Genomic DNA, 14313 nt, shown 5'->3' with positions numbered 1-14313 from the left:
TAAACTTTCTATTATGACTGATAAATTTGTCACCGATGAATCAAAATAACAACTCAAAGCACTATGTTTCCAACAGAAAAACTTAAATTAAAATAACAGTACCTGTGGATCTCTCTACAAGACAAATTAAACCTGAGGTACAACACATCTCTGTTTTCCACATTTAGAACAAGCAACTGGAAACAAACTGTGTATAAATCATAGGTTTCTGCTCTGTTCATCCTGATGATCCAAAAGTACATCTACATCCAGCTTCCTCCAACTGGCTATTATACTACATTATTTTTAAGGGTACAGGTTAAGAGGGACAATCCACCTTCTAGTATGACAAAAAGTAGTTTGAAACTTTGTCTCATCTCATTGCTCAAAGAGAAAAGCCTTTATTATGTACCGCAGGACAAAGGATTTGCAACTGTCTGTTATTTGAGAAATATGCTATTGCAGTAATTTATCTCACTGTATGGGTCTTGAAGATGCACGGTGGTATCTCAAATCAACTTTTAAAGAAAACCACATGCCATTTTTGTTCCATTGGAAATACTGATAAAAACTTACACAAAAAGAAAATTCGTTTTTTTGATAGTTATGAATTACATACGGTGCTGACAAATTGTTCAAGGGCTCTTTTCTGCTTCAGAGATTACTTCTGATAAAAATTTTAGTCTGCTGATTTCTACTGAAACCTCCACAAACAGGTGACTAAAGTGATCTATTTGCTCCTTGAACACTCTTAAAAGTTCATAAAAGAACTAAAGATGTCTTCTGATAGGATTCCAATCCCAAAATAAATGAATATACAGCTATCTTTGTCCTCACATTAACAAACCTCTTGGTTTCAACGTCAATGGGATCCCTTATGGAGACAAAATTACAGGCCAATACCTGCAAGACTCTATATGAGCAACTACTCCAAACTAAAACAACAATACAAAACATAAAACCAAACAACTTGAAAAATGTCGTTACAAAAGCTGTTCTCTGTAATTTTCCCTCCTAGTTAGAAGGAAATCTGCAGAGGTTCTGAAATACATGAAAAGACTCTAAATCTTCACCCTGCGTATTGCAGCATAAATAGTAATGCCATTAATAAGGAGGAAGAGATAGTAAGTTATAGTGAGTACTGCTGCTTTGTTAAACTATATAAAACTCTGCAACTCAGCTTTATTGCTAGAATAAACTTTCATTGACCCTTATAGTTACCAGGGTTTCTACAGAAATATCTGCTTCAGAATCCAGAAAGAATGAACATTTTAATACAAAAGCAAACAAAACCACTTTACTAGCTGCTAGAGATTTTGTCAGAGGAAGTAAGTATCATTAATGCATACAACAGGGTACAGATTGCCTGCCATCTACTTACTCTAGGTAATTAGTTCTTACAGTCTACTGGAGTTAAAGTTGCAGCCTATGTACAACACTAAAACTCAGCAAAGAACCTCAAAATTTGGCACTAAGCATCAACAATCCTACTGATTTACTTCTGTGAATTCAGGTTTCTGAAAAACTAAGTAACAGAAGAAAAACCTGGGAGACAATGCCACTGTGAAAAGGAAGATAAAAAGTTTATAAGAAAGCAATATATATTTATTCTATTTCTTTCATACATATGAAACAACTAATACATGAAGTTATACTACCTCTTTATACACACACAAACATACATATATACATAACCACTAAAGAATATAAAAGAGGCCCTAGTCCTTCAAAGATTCTCTGTAATCTATCTACAAGCATAAATATAGTTGTCAGTGTGATTACTGTTTGTGTGCACTGTGTTATTAAAAGAGTACAAAAGAGAAAAACCTATGTGCAGGATAGGAAAACATAATAGGAGAAAGATTGATTCTAAGGAGAAGAGAAACTTGGAACTCAATATAGCAGCAGTACAAAATAATTTTGAAAGAACAAAAAAAGCTGTATTTATTTAAATTATATACACTGAGGAAGAGACTGCAAACCAGTAATGGGTGAGGATGAAATATTTTAAACTCAAAAATATATTTACTACCTATTCCATTCTATCTATCCATAACTGCTGCACTTATCCCCCCCAAAATGTATTTCCCTTGTGTGTAATACTGTACTAAAGACATGGTGCTTTAAAAACAGATTTTAAAAGGGTAACATTATGAAAGAAATAGTTCTAGCAAGATCAAGCATTAGAGAGATTTGCTAATCCAAGTGAGAAGCAAAAACTAAACATTGTTTTTTGAGAAAATACCATGGTGTGCTTATTCTTTATGATTTACATGACAAATGCCAAATACTGGAGAGAAAAACTCAAGCAATGCTCAACAGGAAGACGTGATTCCTTGATAATTAAAATATTCTATTTTAAAATAGAAAGCATATGTATCCTAAATATTAAAGCATTAGAATTTAACAGCATCTTGAGAAATTATTTGAACATTGTTAGCTGTATCTCACTTCTCAGAAAAGAATCCATAATCCAGTTATGAAAAATAAAGCAAGTTACAGTTATGTTTTTTCTTGTGACAATTGGATGTGATTCAGTATAAACACTATCTTATTCCTCCAGACTTCTACTTGTAACAGCTATGCCCTAGCTATAACATTTTAAAATAGGAACTATATAATTCAATTATAGTTTGTTGAAACTAATGTTTTTGCTTCAGCAAACACCTTTATAGAAGAAAAGCCTTTTAAAAAAATCATGTGTTCTCAGAAACAGTAAATATATCAGTAAAAGATGGAAACAGGCAATATGAAAAAGGGGTAATCAAAATTTTTGAAAAGAAAAAGGCTACATATCTAGAGAGCTCTTTTTCAGTACTCAGACCCTTAAAGGTACTAGAAAAGGACTGCAGTTCATCTCAAGTCCTTGTGCCAAGCATTTAATCTGAAAAGCTTCGTGCAATTACTGTACAGCTAGAAACAGGGATTTTTAAAGTTAGGTAAAATCCAGAACTACTAGGTAATGCAAATTCTACAGGACAACTATCAAGACAACTGTTATCTTCTGCAGGTTACTACAGGAAACATTATGAGATAAATATATTCCCCAAGCTGTGCGAACCACACTCCTAATAACGACCGCTTGGGTATTTCGGTTTTTTTTCAGAAATATCTTACGCAATTTCTCAAGGCATAGCTATACCAAGTACTGAATTTGAACACTTCCTTTCAAACCTTTTTCAAAGGTGGTTTCTTTTGGGGTTTATTTTTTTGGGGGGGGGTGGTGGTGGTGGTGTTTGTTCGCTTTTTTATTTTTTCCTGTGTTCTGTTAGTGGAAGCCTATAATTCAAAGCTTGTCTCGAAATTGTTTTCTGCACATACAGAGGAAAACACTGGTCTGACTATTTTTATAAAGTGGAAGTAAAGCATTACAGACTTTTATGTTTTACTACTGGTAAGAATGAAATTTTAAAGTAATTCTTAGCAAAAACACATTACTGCAAGATCAGACCCTTAAAACATCTAGTCCTGTTTCACAGGCTGGTTTCATCAAATCTTCTCATCTTTGAACACCAAATCTCACTTTTGTGTTTCAGAATGCACAGCACTCTGCACCATTACAAACTTTGTGAGTAATAATTTACTTAAAAAGAATTCCCAGCACTAAGGATATCAATAAACCCCAGAACTAGAGCATAAAATTGAAAAGACAGTTACACAATTCTGTGTGTGCTTGCTGCCCCAGCTCACTGCTATACATCTTCACATCAACCTAATTCATTTGACACACAGTCTCCCCACAGCTGAGAAAGCCCAGCTTCCTTACTAGTTCTTAGTAAAAGCTTAAATACAAACCCCACTATGCTTAAGTAAAGTTAGGATTGTGACAAAAATCAACAAAAGGCAGGAAATTCAAGGATAGTACTGACAATCCATGCTTAATTCATGATTGCTTAACAAAAGGGCGAAATGCTATGAGGAACTAATGTTTAGCTTTAACTTCACTATGTTCTTGGGTGAACAGGTATTTATCTCAAAGATTATACTAATTCAGTCCATCAGTCCAGATAAATTCTAGCTATTATTTAGCATTTAACAATGTGTTGGATGTAAAGAAACTGTTAAACTAATTGTCAGCATCCTATCATGTTACACTCTAACAAACATCACTGATTAAAAATACATTTTGAGAAAATTATGCTAGACAAACATAAAGACATAATAACATAATTTCTTTCAGAAATAAACATCTTTATTGTAAACAAAACCCACAAAATTATTCATTTTCTAATGCAATGTGAAATAGAGCAATATATATATATTTTTCTCACAAGTTAAAAACTCTCAGTATGTTCAATTCCTCTTTGAATCCTAATCTGTCTGGTTTTTTGCACACTATAAAAAACATTTGCTCGATCAGAAAAATGTCAGAGAAAGGAATGCAGCCTATGGCTACATTATTAGGAGGTAGGGTTTTTTAATTAATCTTTTAGGCTCCAAAATAAAATTTAGTATTTTAGCATGCTTTAGAAATACTAATTAGATACAAACATGTCTGCCTGGTAGGTTTGCATGCTGTCTTATGTAGAAATCAGAAAAACAGAAGAATGATATGAATAAAATGACTGAGATCGCACTTCATAGTCTTCTCCAGAGGACATGAAATTACCTCACGCATACATACTTTATTGCATTATTGCAGCAATAATACCTTATTGTAATTAACTGTTATTAATAACAGTCTTTGCTGCAATTATTTTCTTTATTTATTGCAATTATTATTTTCTAATGTCTCAAATTATTACAAATTTTGTAGGAAATAATATTTTTCCAATTGAGTTACTAAGCAATCATGATCTTTTCCCAGACATCAAAATTCTGCTAACTTTTGTAGCATCAAAAACTGCTGTTCATCCGCTTCAAAGAGGGCTTTCAAAATCCTGCATCTGTACTTCATCAGACTTACGAACCTGGCATCAAGATTTTAATTGTCAAAGCAAGGACAACTATGTGTTTCACCCTCGGGATTACCAAAGAAAAAAGCAAAGCTGTCACAGAGCTTCAGTTCTTTGTGGAGCCTGAACAACTGTGCATGTGGAGATGTAAGTCTTTGTAAGACCATGGGACACACCTACAAGGTCCCACAAGAAGTCAGGCATGTGCTTCTCAGCTGATTTCCTCTACTTGACCAAATACAAAGGTGTAGAGTACGTAAGGGCTTAAAAAGCCTCTGAGGAGGAGAATGGCTGCTCTTCTCCCTCTGAGAAGAGAGGTAGGTTCTTTGACAAAAAAAGTTCAGCAACAAACTGAGCTCACAGCACAGTAAGGGGTTCACTTTTTTAACTTAACAGTACCACAAACAAATGTGGGAAAGTCTTCAACTGAAGTACCAGAAAATTAATGAAAAAGGAAGAAAGGAAAAGAGCTCCACCCCGCAACACTCTTGTTAAACTAATTAATATTAATTTCCTATCACATTTTTAATCTAGGGCAAAGTTTTGGCTTTCTTAGAAACCATAAATTATGCTTAAAAATTCTACTTTGTTGCAGTTTGTTTTGCATTTTCAGCTCAGATATCAAAAGCAGAATTTATTTGTCAGGTTGACAGGCTCAGATATGCTGAAGATTACAGTGCTAATTAATTAGTCAATAATGTATCAAAAATCAGTTGGTATCATAGCTACCTTGCTGGATGTCTTACTGATCCTTAACAGCAAAAAGAGTAACATCTTTAAGTGAATTGTAAAAACTAGTACCAACTCTATCAATAGAAAATGTTCTCAAAGTCCCAGTGATGCTGAGTGACTGCAGAAACCAAAATATTAGTGACAGGTGAATCTCGGTACACAGAAATCAACAGAAGCTTAGGTTGGACAAGGCTGATCAGCCAAATGCTATATATATTCTCCACTCATTCATTCTGTGAAACACACTGCCTACTTTTCATCCAGCCATGGACACTTCCTTTTCTCTCTCTCCATTCTTTCACAAGTAAAGGTTTCCTTATCCTCAGTTTCTTTGCTTCAGTTTCTCAGTTTTTTCCCTACTTTTGGGAGAAATCCTGTTTTCCTCTCAGTAACTGCAGCGAATGAAGAGCGAAATCTATCTGAGAAATTATTAATCCTCAAGATATGGATCCCATCATTCCCATGATAATTCTTTCTACATGGGCTGTTGAAGTCAGAAGGCACAACAGTATGGCTGGTAGATTTCTAATACACAGACAGAACTGACAGAAGTCTCTCTCATGCTACAACAGTGGCAATAAGCACCTTCATTATGCACAATGCAAAATCAGTGAATTCCAAAATTTGAAGAGGAAAATAAAAGAATGAGTTTGTGGCCACAAATTACATCAAAGTAATTTATTACTTTGACATAGTAATTCCTTATTAAAAGTTATAGAGCGTAAAGTTAAAATATTAATAATAATTAAAAAAAAGTGAATGAGAAATAAAATCTGAAAACCTGATGTGACCACCTCAAATATACAGCTTGTAAATCCTAGTGAAATTCAGGTATGCAGGTGGGAGACAGACATTTCACACTGTGGTCTTATTGCAGAAATAAGTGTCTTATTTTGAAGTCAATATCTTACTTGAAAAAAAACCAACTAAAAAGATAAAGCAGCCTTTGTAAACACAAGCAAGTGCTAAGAATTTTTCCTATTCTAAATACAAAATATGTCTCTCTCTATGGCCTATCACACAGGATATTTAATTCCTCAGGTGCTCCTCTCTATTTTATCACAACAGCATTTTTAAGGAATCACCAAGTTCATTCAAATTTCATGGCCTACAATAGGCAATCAATCCCCGTTCTTATTTGCTTAGTTATGCTTTTACAGCATCTAGAAATGCCTATTTTTGGATTTTCTACCAAATGCTCTCCTGGTCTCCAGGATAATTCCAAGGGGACTGTACCCAGATTACCCAGTAACTGCCAATTTGATAAGGATATTTTGCAGCAAATACATACATTGACTTTCACACTTCTAATTGCATATATTTTTAAGCATGTCAACCACTTTTTGTACATTTCCTATTTTTATGGATAAAGGTTAGAAAATTTTTATCTCTACATTCCCAACACTTTCTATAAGAGTCCCTGTGAACTCCAGTTCAACAGTCACAAAAATAAAGATATAGGCATATTACATACCATAGTCAGTGATCTTACAGGATACTAAATACAGTTCTTTCAGGTTCCGTCCTTCTCTGGCAATCACCTCCACACATCTGGAAGACACATGTTAAAAGACAATAAACAATTTTTAAATAGCAACAGCACAATCCACAGGTGTAATGTTCTGTATCTCAATTTCTTTATTTTGTAAATTGCTCTGAATTTTCTAAATTATTTTCTAAATTGCTGAAAATGCATATGGCTACGGGTATACACTGCAGAAAAACATTATTTTAAACTGAATGCCTTTATATGAATATTTTCATAAGTCTATGAATAGTGACTTGCTTGAAATACATACAGACAAGTCTTTTGGAAAATTACGAAAATGTGATTTTCCGTTTCTTTATTACTGTATAACTTCAGAAAGTTTCTATTGCAAATTTCAAACTTTAAGAGTTTTCTTCTAGGGAAGAACTATAAATGCTCTGTAATGAGCACAAAATGTAAGAAAATGTAATTTTAAATTCATGTTTGTATTTCTGCAGTGATTACTGCATGAGTCAGCATTCACCAGGGCCCGAAATGCCCTTGATGTTCCAATATATTGCTAGAGAAGCTTGTATAGATGAGAAGACTATGAGAAGCTCATTTATTTACGTTATCACAGCTGTGATGAATATGCAATGAAACACAGAGTTTATGTTAATCTTGTTTTTTCATTTCTTGTAAGCAAGAAAATTATTATTAATTAATGAATGAAATGAAATATGAGCTTATTATGCACTTGTGGCCAAGCCTAATGTTGTGTTTCCAACTGCATTGTTTATATATAGCACATCACTCAAAAATCATAGATTTATAACATATATTTTCAGTCCCAGTAACGTTGATCAGCTGTTCATTAGATCAAATAGCATGACTACTGTGCTATTTTCTAGATAGACATTTTTAAAAGTGTATTTTACTGGATAAATTGTCTGTATTTCTTCTGATCCAATATATTCAACTTTAATTTTCAGGTCAATTACCCAATCACCTACTCTGACTCTTAAATCAACCCTGGTACAGCACACGAAACTAAATTACTTGCCAATTTCTAAGAAAACAGGTATTGCTGAATGTGTCATAGTTTGAAAAATACACCTACATCTTCAGGGACCTTTTCCTTTCATTTACCACCACCAATAGATTATCTCCCAATCTGATTTAACTGTTCATGCCGCCAATTTTAGGTTTTAAAAGCAACCACCTAATTCTGACAGTTTACAATAAGAAATAACTGAACAACAGCCCTTCACATCTATTCATCCACTCCCTGCTTCCTTCTTCTAAAATATACAATGAAAATTCACTAATAATAATAAAACAGCACACCTCTGACAGAGTACCTTAATCATAGTTCCTGTAACACTATTATAAATTTTCAGCCCTTGACAACTGTGAGGGCCTAATATTTAGCAACTTTTTGCAATGCTTGTCATTGGGAAAAGGTTCCCTTTCTTTACAAATACACAAAGAAAGGAAAGCAATATGTAGCACAATAACTTCTGAAAAGGAAGTAAAACAGGGTGAACCTCCAGATTCTATACTTGTTTAAATCCATAACTTTTCTGCTAAGAAAATTAGCAAGCATGACACTTTTCTTTTAGAAACTACACCGGGACTATGTTTTCAAATATAAAGTAACTCAGAACTATATGTTTCATCAGGTTATTTTCCTAAAAAACTGATCAAGATTTAGAGCATTTAAGACATTCTGTGTACATGAAAAACTTCTGTTCCGGTAAGACATAATTTTGAAGAACACACTCATCTTTGTTAACTGGCTTATTGAGATAATTAGACCATGAGGAAATTTTTTTAAATTATTTATTCCAGAAAAATACATCCTAATAATGAGATTTTATTGCTAATATTAGTAATATAAATAAATAGAAAATCATTATAATGTATTTTACTAGGAGTATTTTCATTAGACATTTCAGCAAATATAAATTGAAAAGTCAATATTGAGGTTAAAAGAAGCTTTTATTAATTCTTATCACATAAATCATTTAACAGAGTAATGATGCTATGAAACACTTTGGATAAAAATTCTGAAAATAGAAAAATTTTTTGAAAATTTTTTCTAGTGGCTTTAAAAGTTTTCAAATTATTTTTGATAATTTTTATTTACTGAGAGACCATTAACAAAAATTATATTGCAGTATAGCAGTCAGTATCTAAAAATACAACCACAAGACAGTCAAGATGACATAAAAGACTACCTAATTTTCTCTACAAGCTCAGTTACACACCTTTTCAATCAGTCAGGGTCAAAGTTGTATTACTTGTGCAAATGCAAAAGTATTTGACTGTGTGGCCTTTACAATTGTATTCTTTAATCCTTCCAAGTACAACCAGCTCTAAGGGTTAAAGTTTTTTCAAGTGGCTTGAGTGACTCCAACCCTGTTCTCAGTAACATCCTCAAGTCTAAATGAAATACAGTTCACTTTCCACTACTGGGAAAAGAAAATCTTCAGAATCTTCAGCTATCTTCATTAAACAGGAAAAAAAAAAAAAGAAGAAAGAGAAAAAAGGCAAAACTAGACCTCTGACAGCCTCATTTCCTTTTGTTTCTTGAAAATATTAAAATCACCTAACATCTAAAAGAATGAGGTAATGACACATCTAATTTGGAGAAAAAAGAAAAATATATATAGCTGAAATACTGAATCTATGGGCCCCACGGGGCGCCTGTGGAGCACCGGGGACCCCAGCCCCTGGGAGCAGCCGCAGTTGGCCCACGCCCTGGCCCCGGCAGGAGAAAGGAGAGAAGAGGGGAGCCTCGTTGGTGGGTACTGTGCCCTGTGGAAGAGGAGAGGGGAGCTTTGGAGCACACAGAGGTTTGCCATTCCAGATTTGGGGGAGGGGAAGGGTGCCAAGTGGGCCGTGGGGGTCCTCGGACTGGTGGGAGTGCGAGCGGGGCAATCCTGTGTGAAATGCTGCAGGTGAGCAGTGTGCCTGAAGATATGTGGTAACACAGTGGGGGAAGGAAAAGGTCAGGGTGGATAATGGGTTCTTTTAGAATGTTGGGGGTCCTGGACGGGCTGGGGCCTTGAAATGCACCCCTGCCTTGGATGGGTACGGAGGCCAGAACGGTTTGTCTGTTTGTTTTTAGCTCACCTGCGGCTACTGCCCAGGTTTGGCATGTTCTGGATATATTTGCTTTTCTTTGTTACATCCTGAAAGGGTGGTCAGGACAAAGGGTTGTTCCTGGGTATTTCCTTGAGATTGTATATAGATAGGTGATAGCAAAGTAGGAAATGTAAGATATGCCTGAATTGTTCTAATAGGAATGAAACCTGTGTACCCCTATGCGGTTGTGAGATATGCTGGCGATGGTACATGCCTTTGGAAGGGTCGCCCATGCCAGACAGGTCAAAACCGTAGGGCCAGATACAATACCTTCTTGGGCAGGATGAGCTCGTTAGCCTTCTGGTAGTCATCCTAGGAGAAGGACAACTCTTAATCCCAAACCTGGGCAGATGGAGATTGTTTAGCCCTGTAAGGCCACACATCTAAGAGAAGGTCACTCTAATTAAACATATGTCCTGAGGACCTCGTTGCCACCATCCAAGCTTGCTCAGCCCTGGCAGATGAACCTTAGGATTAAAGGGTGGGTTCAGTTTCACGCATACTACATCTCACCTAAAAAATCCATTGCGCAGGCTTGAAGGCTTTACCCACATGCAAAAAGTCCTGTAGCGACGGGCGAGGGTCGAAACGGCAGGTGAAAGGTGCACTGGAAGCCACAGACCCAACCCTGCATGCAGGCAGTTCAGGATATTGGTCATTTGAGACTGACCGGAGATGACAGTCTCTTGGGGCAGCACCCTGAACGACCAAGCAGCCTTTTCAAGGACAGCACTGCTTGCTCCACTCGGAGAGGGGCCTAGAAAAGGTGGCCTAAACAAAGCTCATCTCCTCCTTCACCCGGTTGGTTAACTGCGGCCAACGGGCATCTTCTTCCAATGCGGTCGCACAAAGAGCAAAAGACAAAGGCATGCACCTGCCTCCAAAGGTTTACCCAAACTGACTCTCGCACGCTGGAACATCAGAACCGTGCTCGATTCTGCAGATAGCGGACGTCCTGAGCGACGTTCTACCCTAATTGCCCATGAACTGGTTCGTCTCAACATCGACATAGATGCTCTCAGTGAAGTTCACTGAGGAAGGCAGTCTTAGAGAACACGGTGCCAGTTACACACTCTTTTGGTCAGGTAAGCCCAGAACAGAAAAGCATATCTCAGGAGTCGGCTTCATGATCAAAAACTCTATTGTTCCTAAACTCGAAAATCTGCCGACAGGTCACTCTGACCGCATTATCTCCCTATGCCTTCCACTACACAACAAGCAACACGTTGTCATCTTTAGTATATATGCCCCAACTCTCAAGCTGACCCTGCTGAAAAAGATAAATTTTACACTGACCTGTGCCGCCTTACCCAAAAGGTTCCTGCAGACGATAAGATCATTATCCTTGGTGATTTCAACATCAAAGTAAGAATTTTGAAGCCTGGAAAGCAATATTAGGCAAGCATGGTGTTGGAAACTGCAACGATAATGGTCGACTTCTGCTAGAATTCTGCGTGGAGCAACAGCTCACCAACACTAATATTATCTTTCAGCAGAAAAACAGGCTGAAGACAACCTGGATGCACCCCAGACCTAAGCATTGGAACCTCATTGATTATGTCTTGGTGCGACGGAGAGATGTCCGCGATGTCCATCATACCCGCGTGATGCCCAGCGCAGAATGCCAAACAGACCATTGACTGGTGCACTGTAAACTCAACTTCAATCTTAAATTGAAACCTAAAAGGGGCAGTATCCCAAGGAGGAGACTCCCAAGTTAAGAATCTCCAATCAGCCTCAGTGAGAGACAGATTCCAGGCAAATCTTCAAACTAGGCTCAAAAACCATTCCATTAATTCTACAGATTCCTCTCCTGAATCAATTTGGCACCATATTAAAAACAGCATCCTGCAATCCTCTGAAGAATCCTTAGGGTTCTCCCTCAAAAAGAACAAGGACCGGTTTGACGAAAACAATCAAGAGATCCAGGAATTGTTGAGGAAGAAGAGAACCGCCCACCAAGCACACCTTGCACTGACATCCTGTCACGCAAGAAAAAGCCTTTCGTCTCGCATGCAGTAAGCTCCAACAGAAACTCCGTGACATTCAGAACAAGTGGTGGATTGATCTAGCTGTAAAAACTCAATTATGTGCAGATACAGGTGATCACAAAGGATTCTATGAGGCCCTGAAAACAGCATATGGGCCTACATACCAAGTCCAAAGCCCTCTACTCAGCGCTGATGGTCAAATGCTTCTGACAGATAAAACCTCCATTCTGAATTGATGGTCTGAACACTTTCAGACTCTTTTCAGTACCAACCGTGTAGTTCAAGACTCAGCAATTCAGTCCATCACACAACAACCAGTGAAGTATGAATTGGATACTGCCCCCACTTTAGGAGAGACCCTCAAGGCCATACAGCAGGTGAAAATCGGCAAGGCAGCTGGGGTTGATGGAATTCCACCTGAAGTCTGGAAACATGGGGGCCTTGCACTCCATGCTAAATTTCATGAGTTTGTGGTGCACTGTCGGGAACTAGGTGAACTACCATCAGTCATCATCACCCTGTATAAGAAGAAAGGAGTTAAATCAGACTGTTCAAATTACTGAGGTATTACTCTGCTCTCCAGTGCTGGCAAAATCCTGGCAAGAATACTCTTGGACAGACTAATACCTGCTATAGCAGAAGGAATTCTTCCTGAAAGTCAGTGTGGTTTCAGAGCCAACAGGAGCACCATAGACATGGTATTTGTTCTCAAACAACTGTAACAGAAGTGTAGGGAACAGAACAAAGGTCTCTATGTAACCTTTGTCGACCTCACCAAGGCTTTCGATACTGTGAGCAGAAAAGGTCTGTGGCAGATTTTGGAACGTTTAGGTTGTCCCCCCAAGTTCCTTAAAATGATCATCTCACTCCATGAGGATCAGCACGGCCAAGTCAGATATGGCAATGCACTTTCTGAGCCCTTTCTAATAAAGAATGGTGTGAAACAAGGCTGCGTTCTTGCACCAACCCTATTCACAGTCTTTTTCAGCATGATACTCCAAAGGGCCACGGCAGACCTCGATGATCAGGACGGTATCTACATTCAATACCGTACTGATGGAAGCCTATTCAACCTAAGACGACTGAAGGCCCACACCAAGACCTTAAACCATCTTGTCCAGGAACTGCTTTATGCTGATGACGCCGCCGCTACAGAAGTAGCTCTGCAGCGTTTAACATCCTGCTTTGCAGATGCTGCTGAGCTCTTTGGGCTGGAAGTCAGCTTGAAGAAGACAGAAGTTCTCCATCAACCTGCACCTCAGGAAGTCTTCCATCATCCTCATATCACCATTGGTGAATCAGAGCTCAAATCAGTCCAGCAGTTTAATTTCCTAGGTAGCCTCATCTCCTCAGATGGTAAGATTGACGGAGAGATAGACAACAGGTTAGCAAAGGCATACAGTGCTTTCTGAAACCTCCATAAAAGAGTTTGGTGAAATAAACACTTGAAGAAAAGTACAAATATCAGTGTTTACAGAGCCATAGTGCTGTCTACTCTCTTATATGGATCTGAATCATGGGTCATGTACTGCCAACACCTGCAACTCCTAGAACGCTTCCATCAATGCTGTCTCCGTACAATCCTAAACATCCACTGGTCAGATTATGTGACCAATACATCTGCTCTAGAACAAGCAGCAATCATAAGTATTGAGGCCATGTTGTTGAGAACACAGCTGCATTGGGCAGGGCACATCTCCAGGATGAAGGACCACCGCCTCCCTAAGATCCTGCTTTATGGTGAACTTGCCTCCAGCTGCCGCAAGAGAGGAGCCCCGAAGAGGAGATACAAGGACTCCCTGAAACAACATCTCAGCCTTGGCCATATTGATCACCATAACTGGTCTACTCTGGCCTCAAACTGGGAGGTCTGGAGACACACCATCTATAATGCTGCTGTTTCCTTTGAGAACACAGGCAGGATCACTCTTAAGGAGAAAAGACAATGCAGAAAGAATCTTGCCTTGCAGAATATACCACCTAAGGAGTCTTTCTGCTGTGCCTTTTGCAACCGGACGTGTCTATCTCGTATTGGCCTTTTTAGCCACCAACGGGCTTGCAACAAACGTGGGTAGTGCCCTTCCCAAATCTTCGTTTG

At 37.8% G+C, this 14313-nt stretch overlaps 1 protein-coding gene across 1 annotated transcript in view; it reads right to left on the bottom strand.

Moving 5' to 3' along the window:
* FBXL17 (F-box and leucine rich repeat protein 17) overlaps positions 1–14313 on the bottom strand; it is a 294838-nt gene that overhangs the window by 94134 nt on the left and 186391 nt on the right. Inside the window, exon 7 of the mRNA XM_032675616.1 lies at positions 7081–7157. Coding sequence (XP_032531507.1) covers positions 7081–7157 — 77 coding nt within the window. The remainder of the gene's footprint in view (positions 1–7080; positions 7158–14313) is intronic.

The sequence above is a fragment of the Chiroxiphia lanceolata genome, chromosome Z (genome assembly GCF_009829145.1).
Source record: "Chiroxiphia lanceolata isolate bChiLan1 chromosome Z, bChiLan1.pri, whole genome shotgun sequence".
NCBI classification, from domain to species: domain Eukaryota; kingdom Metazoa; phylum Chordata; class Aves; order Passeriformes; family Pipridae; genus Chiroxiphia; species Chiroxiphia lanceolata.
This window is presented reverse-complemented; position numbering and strand designations above follow the sequence as displayed.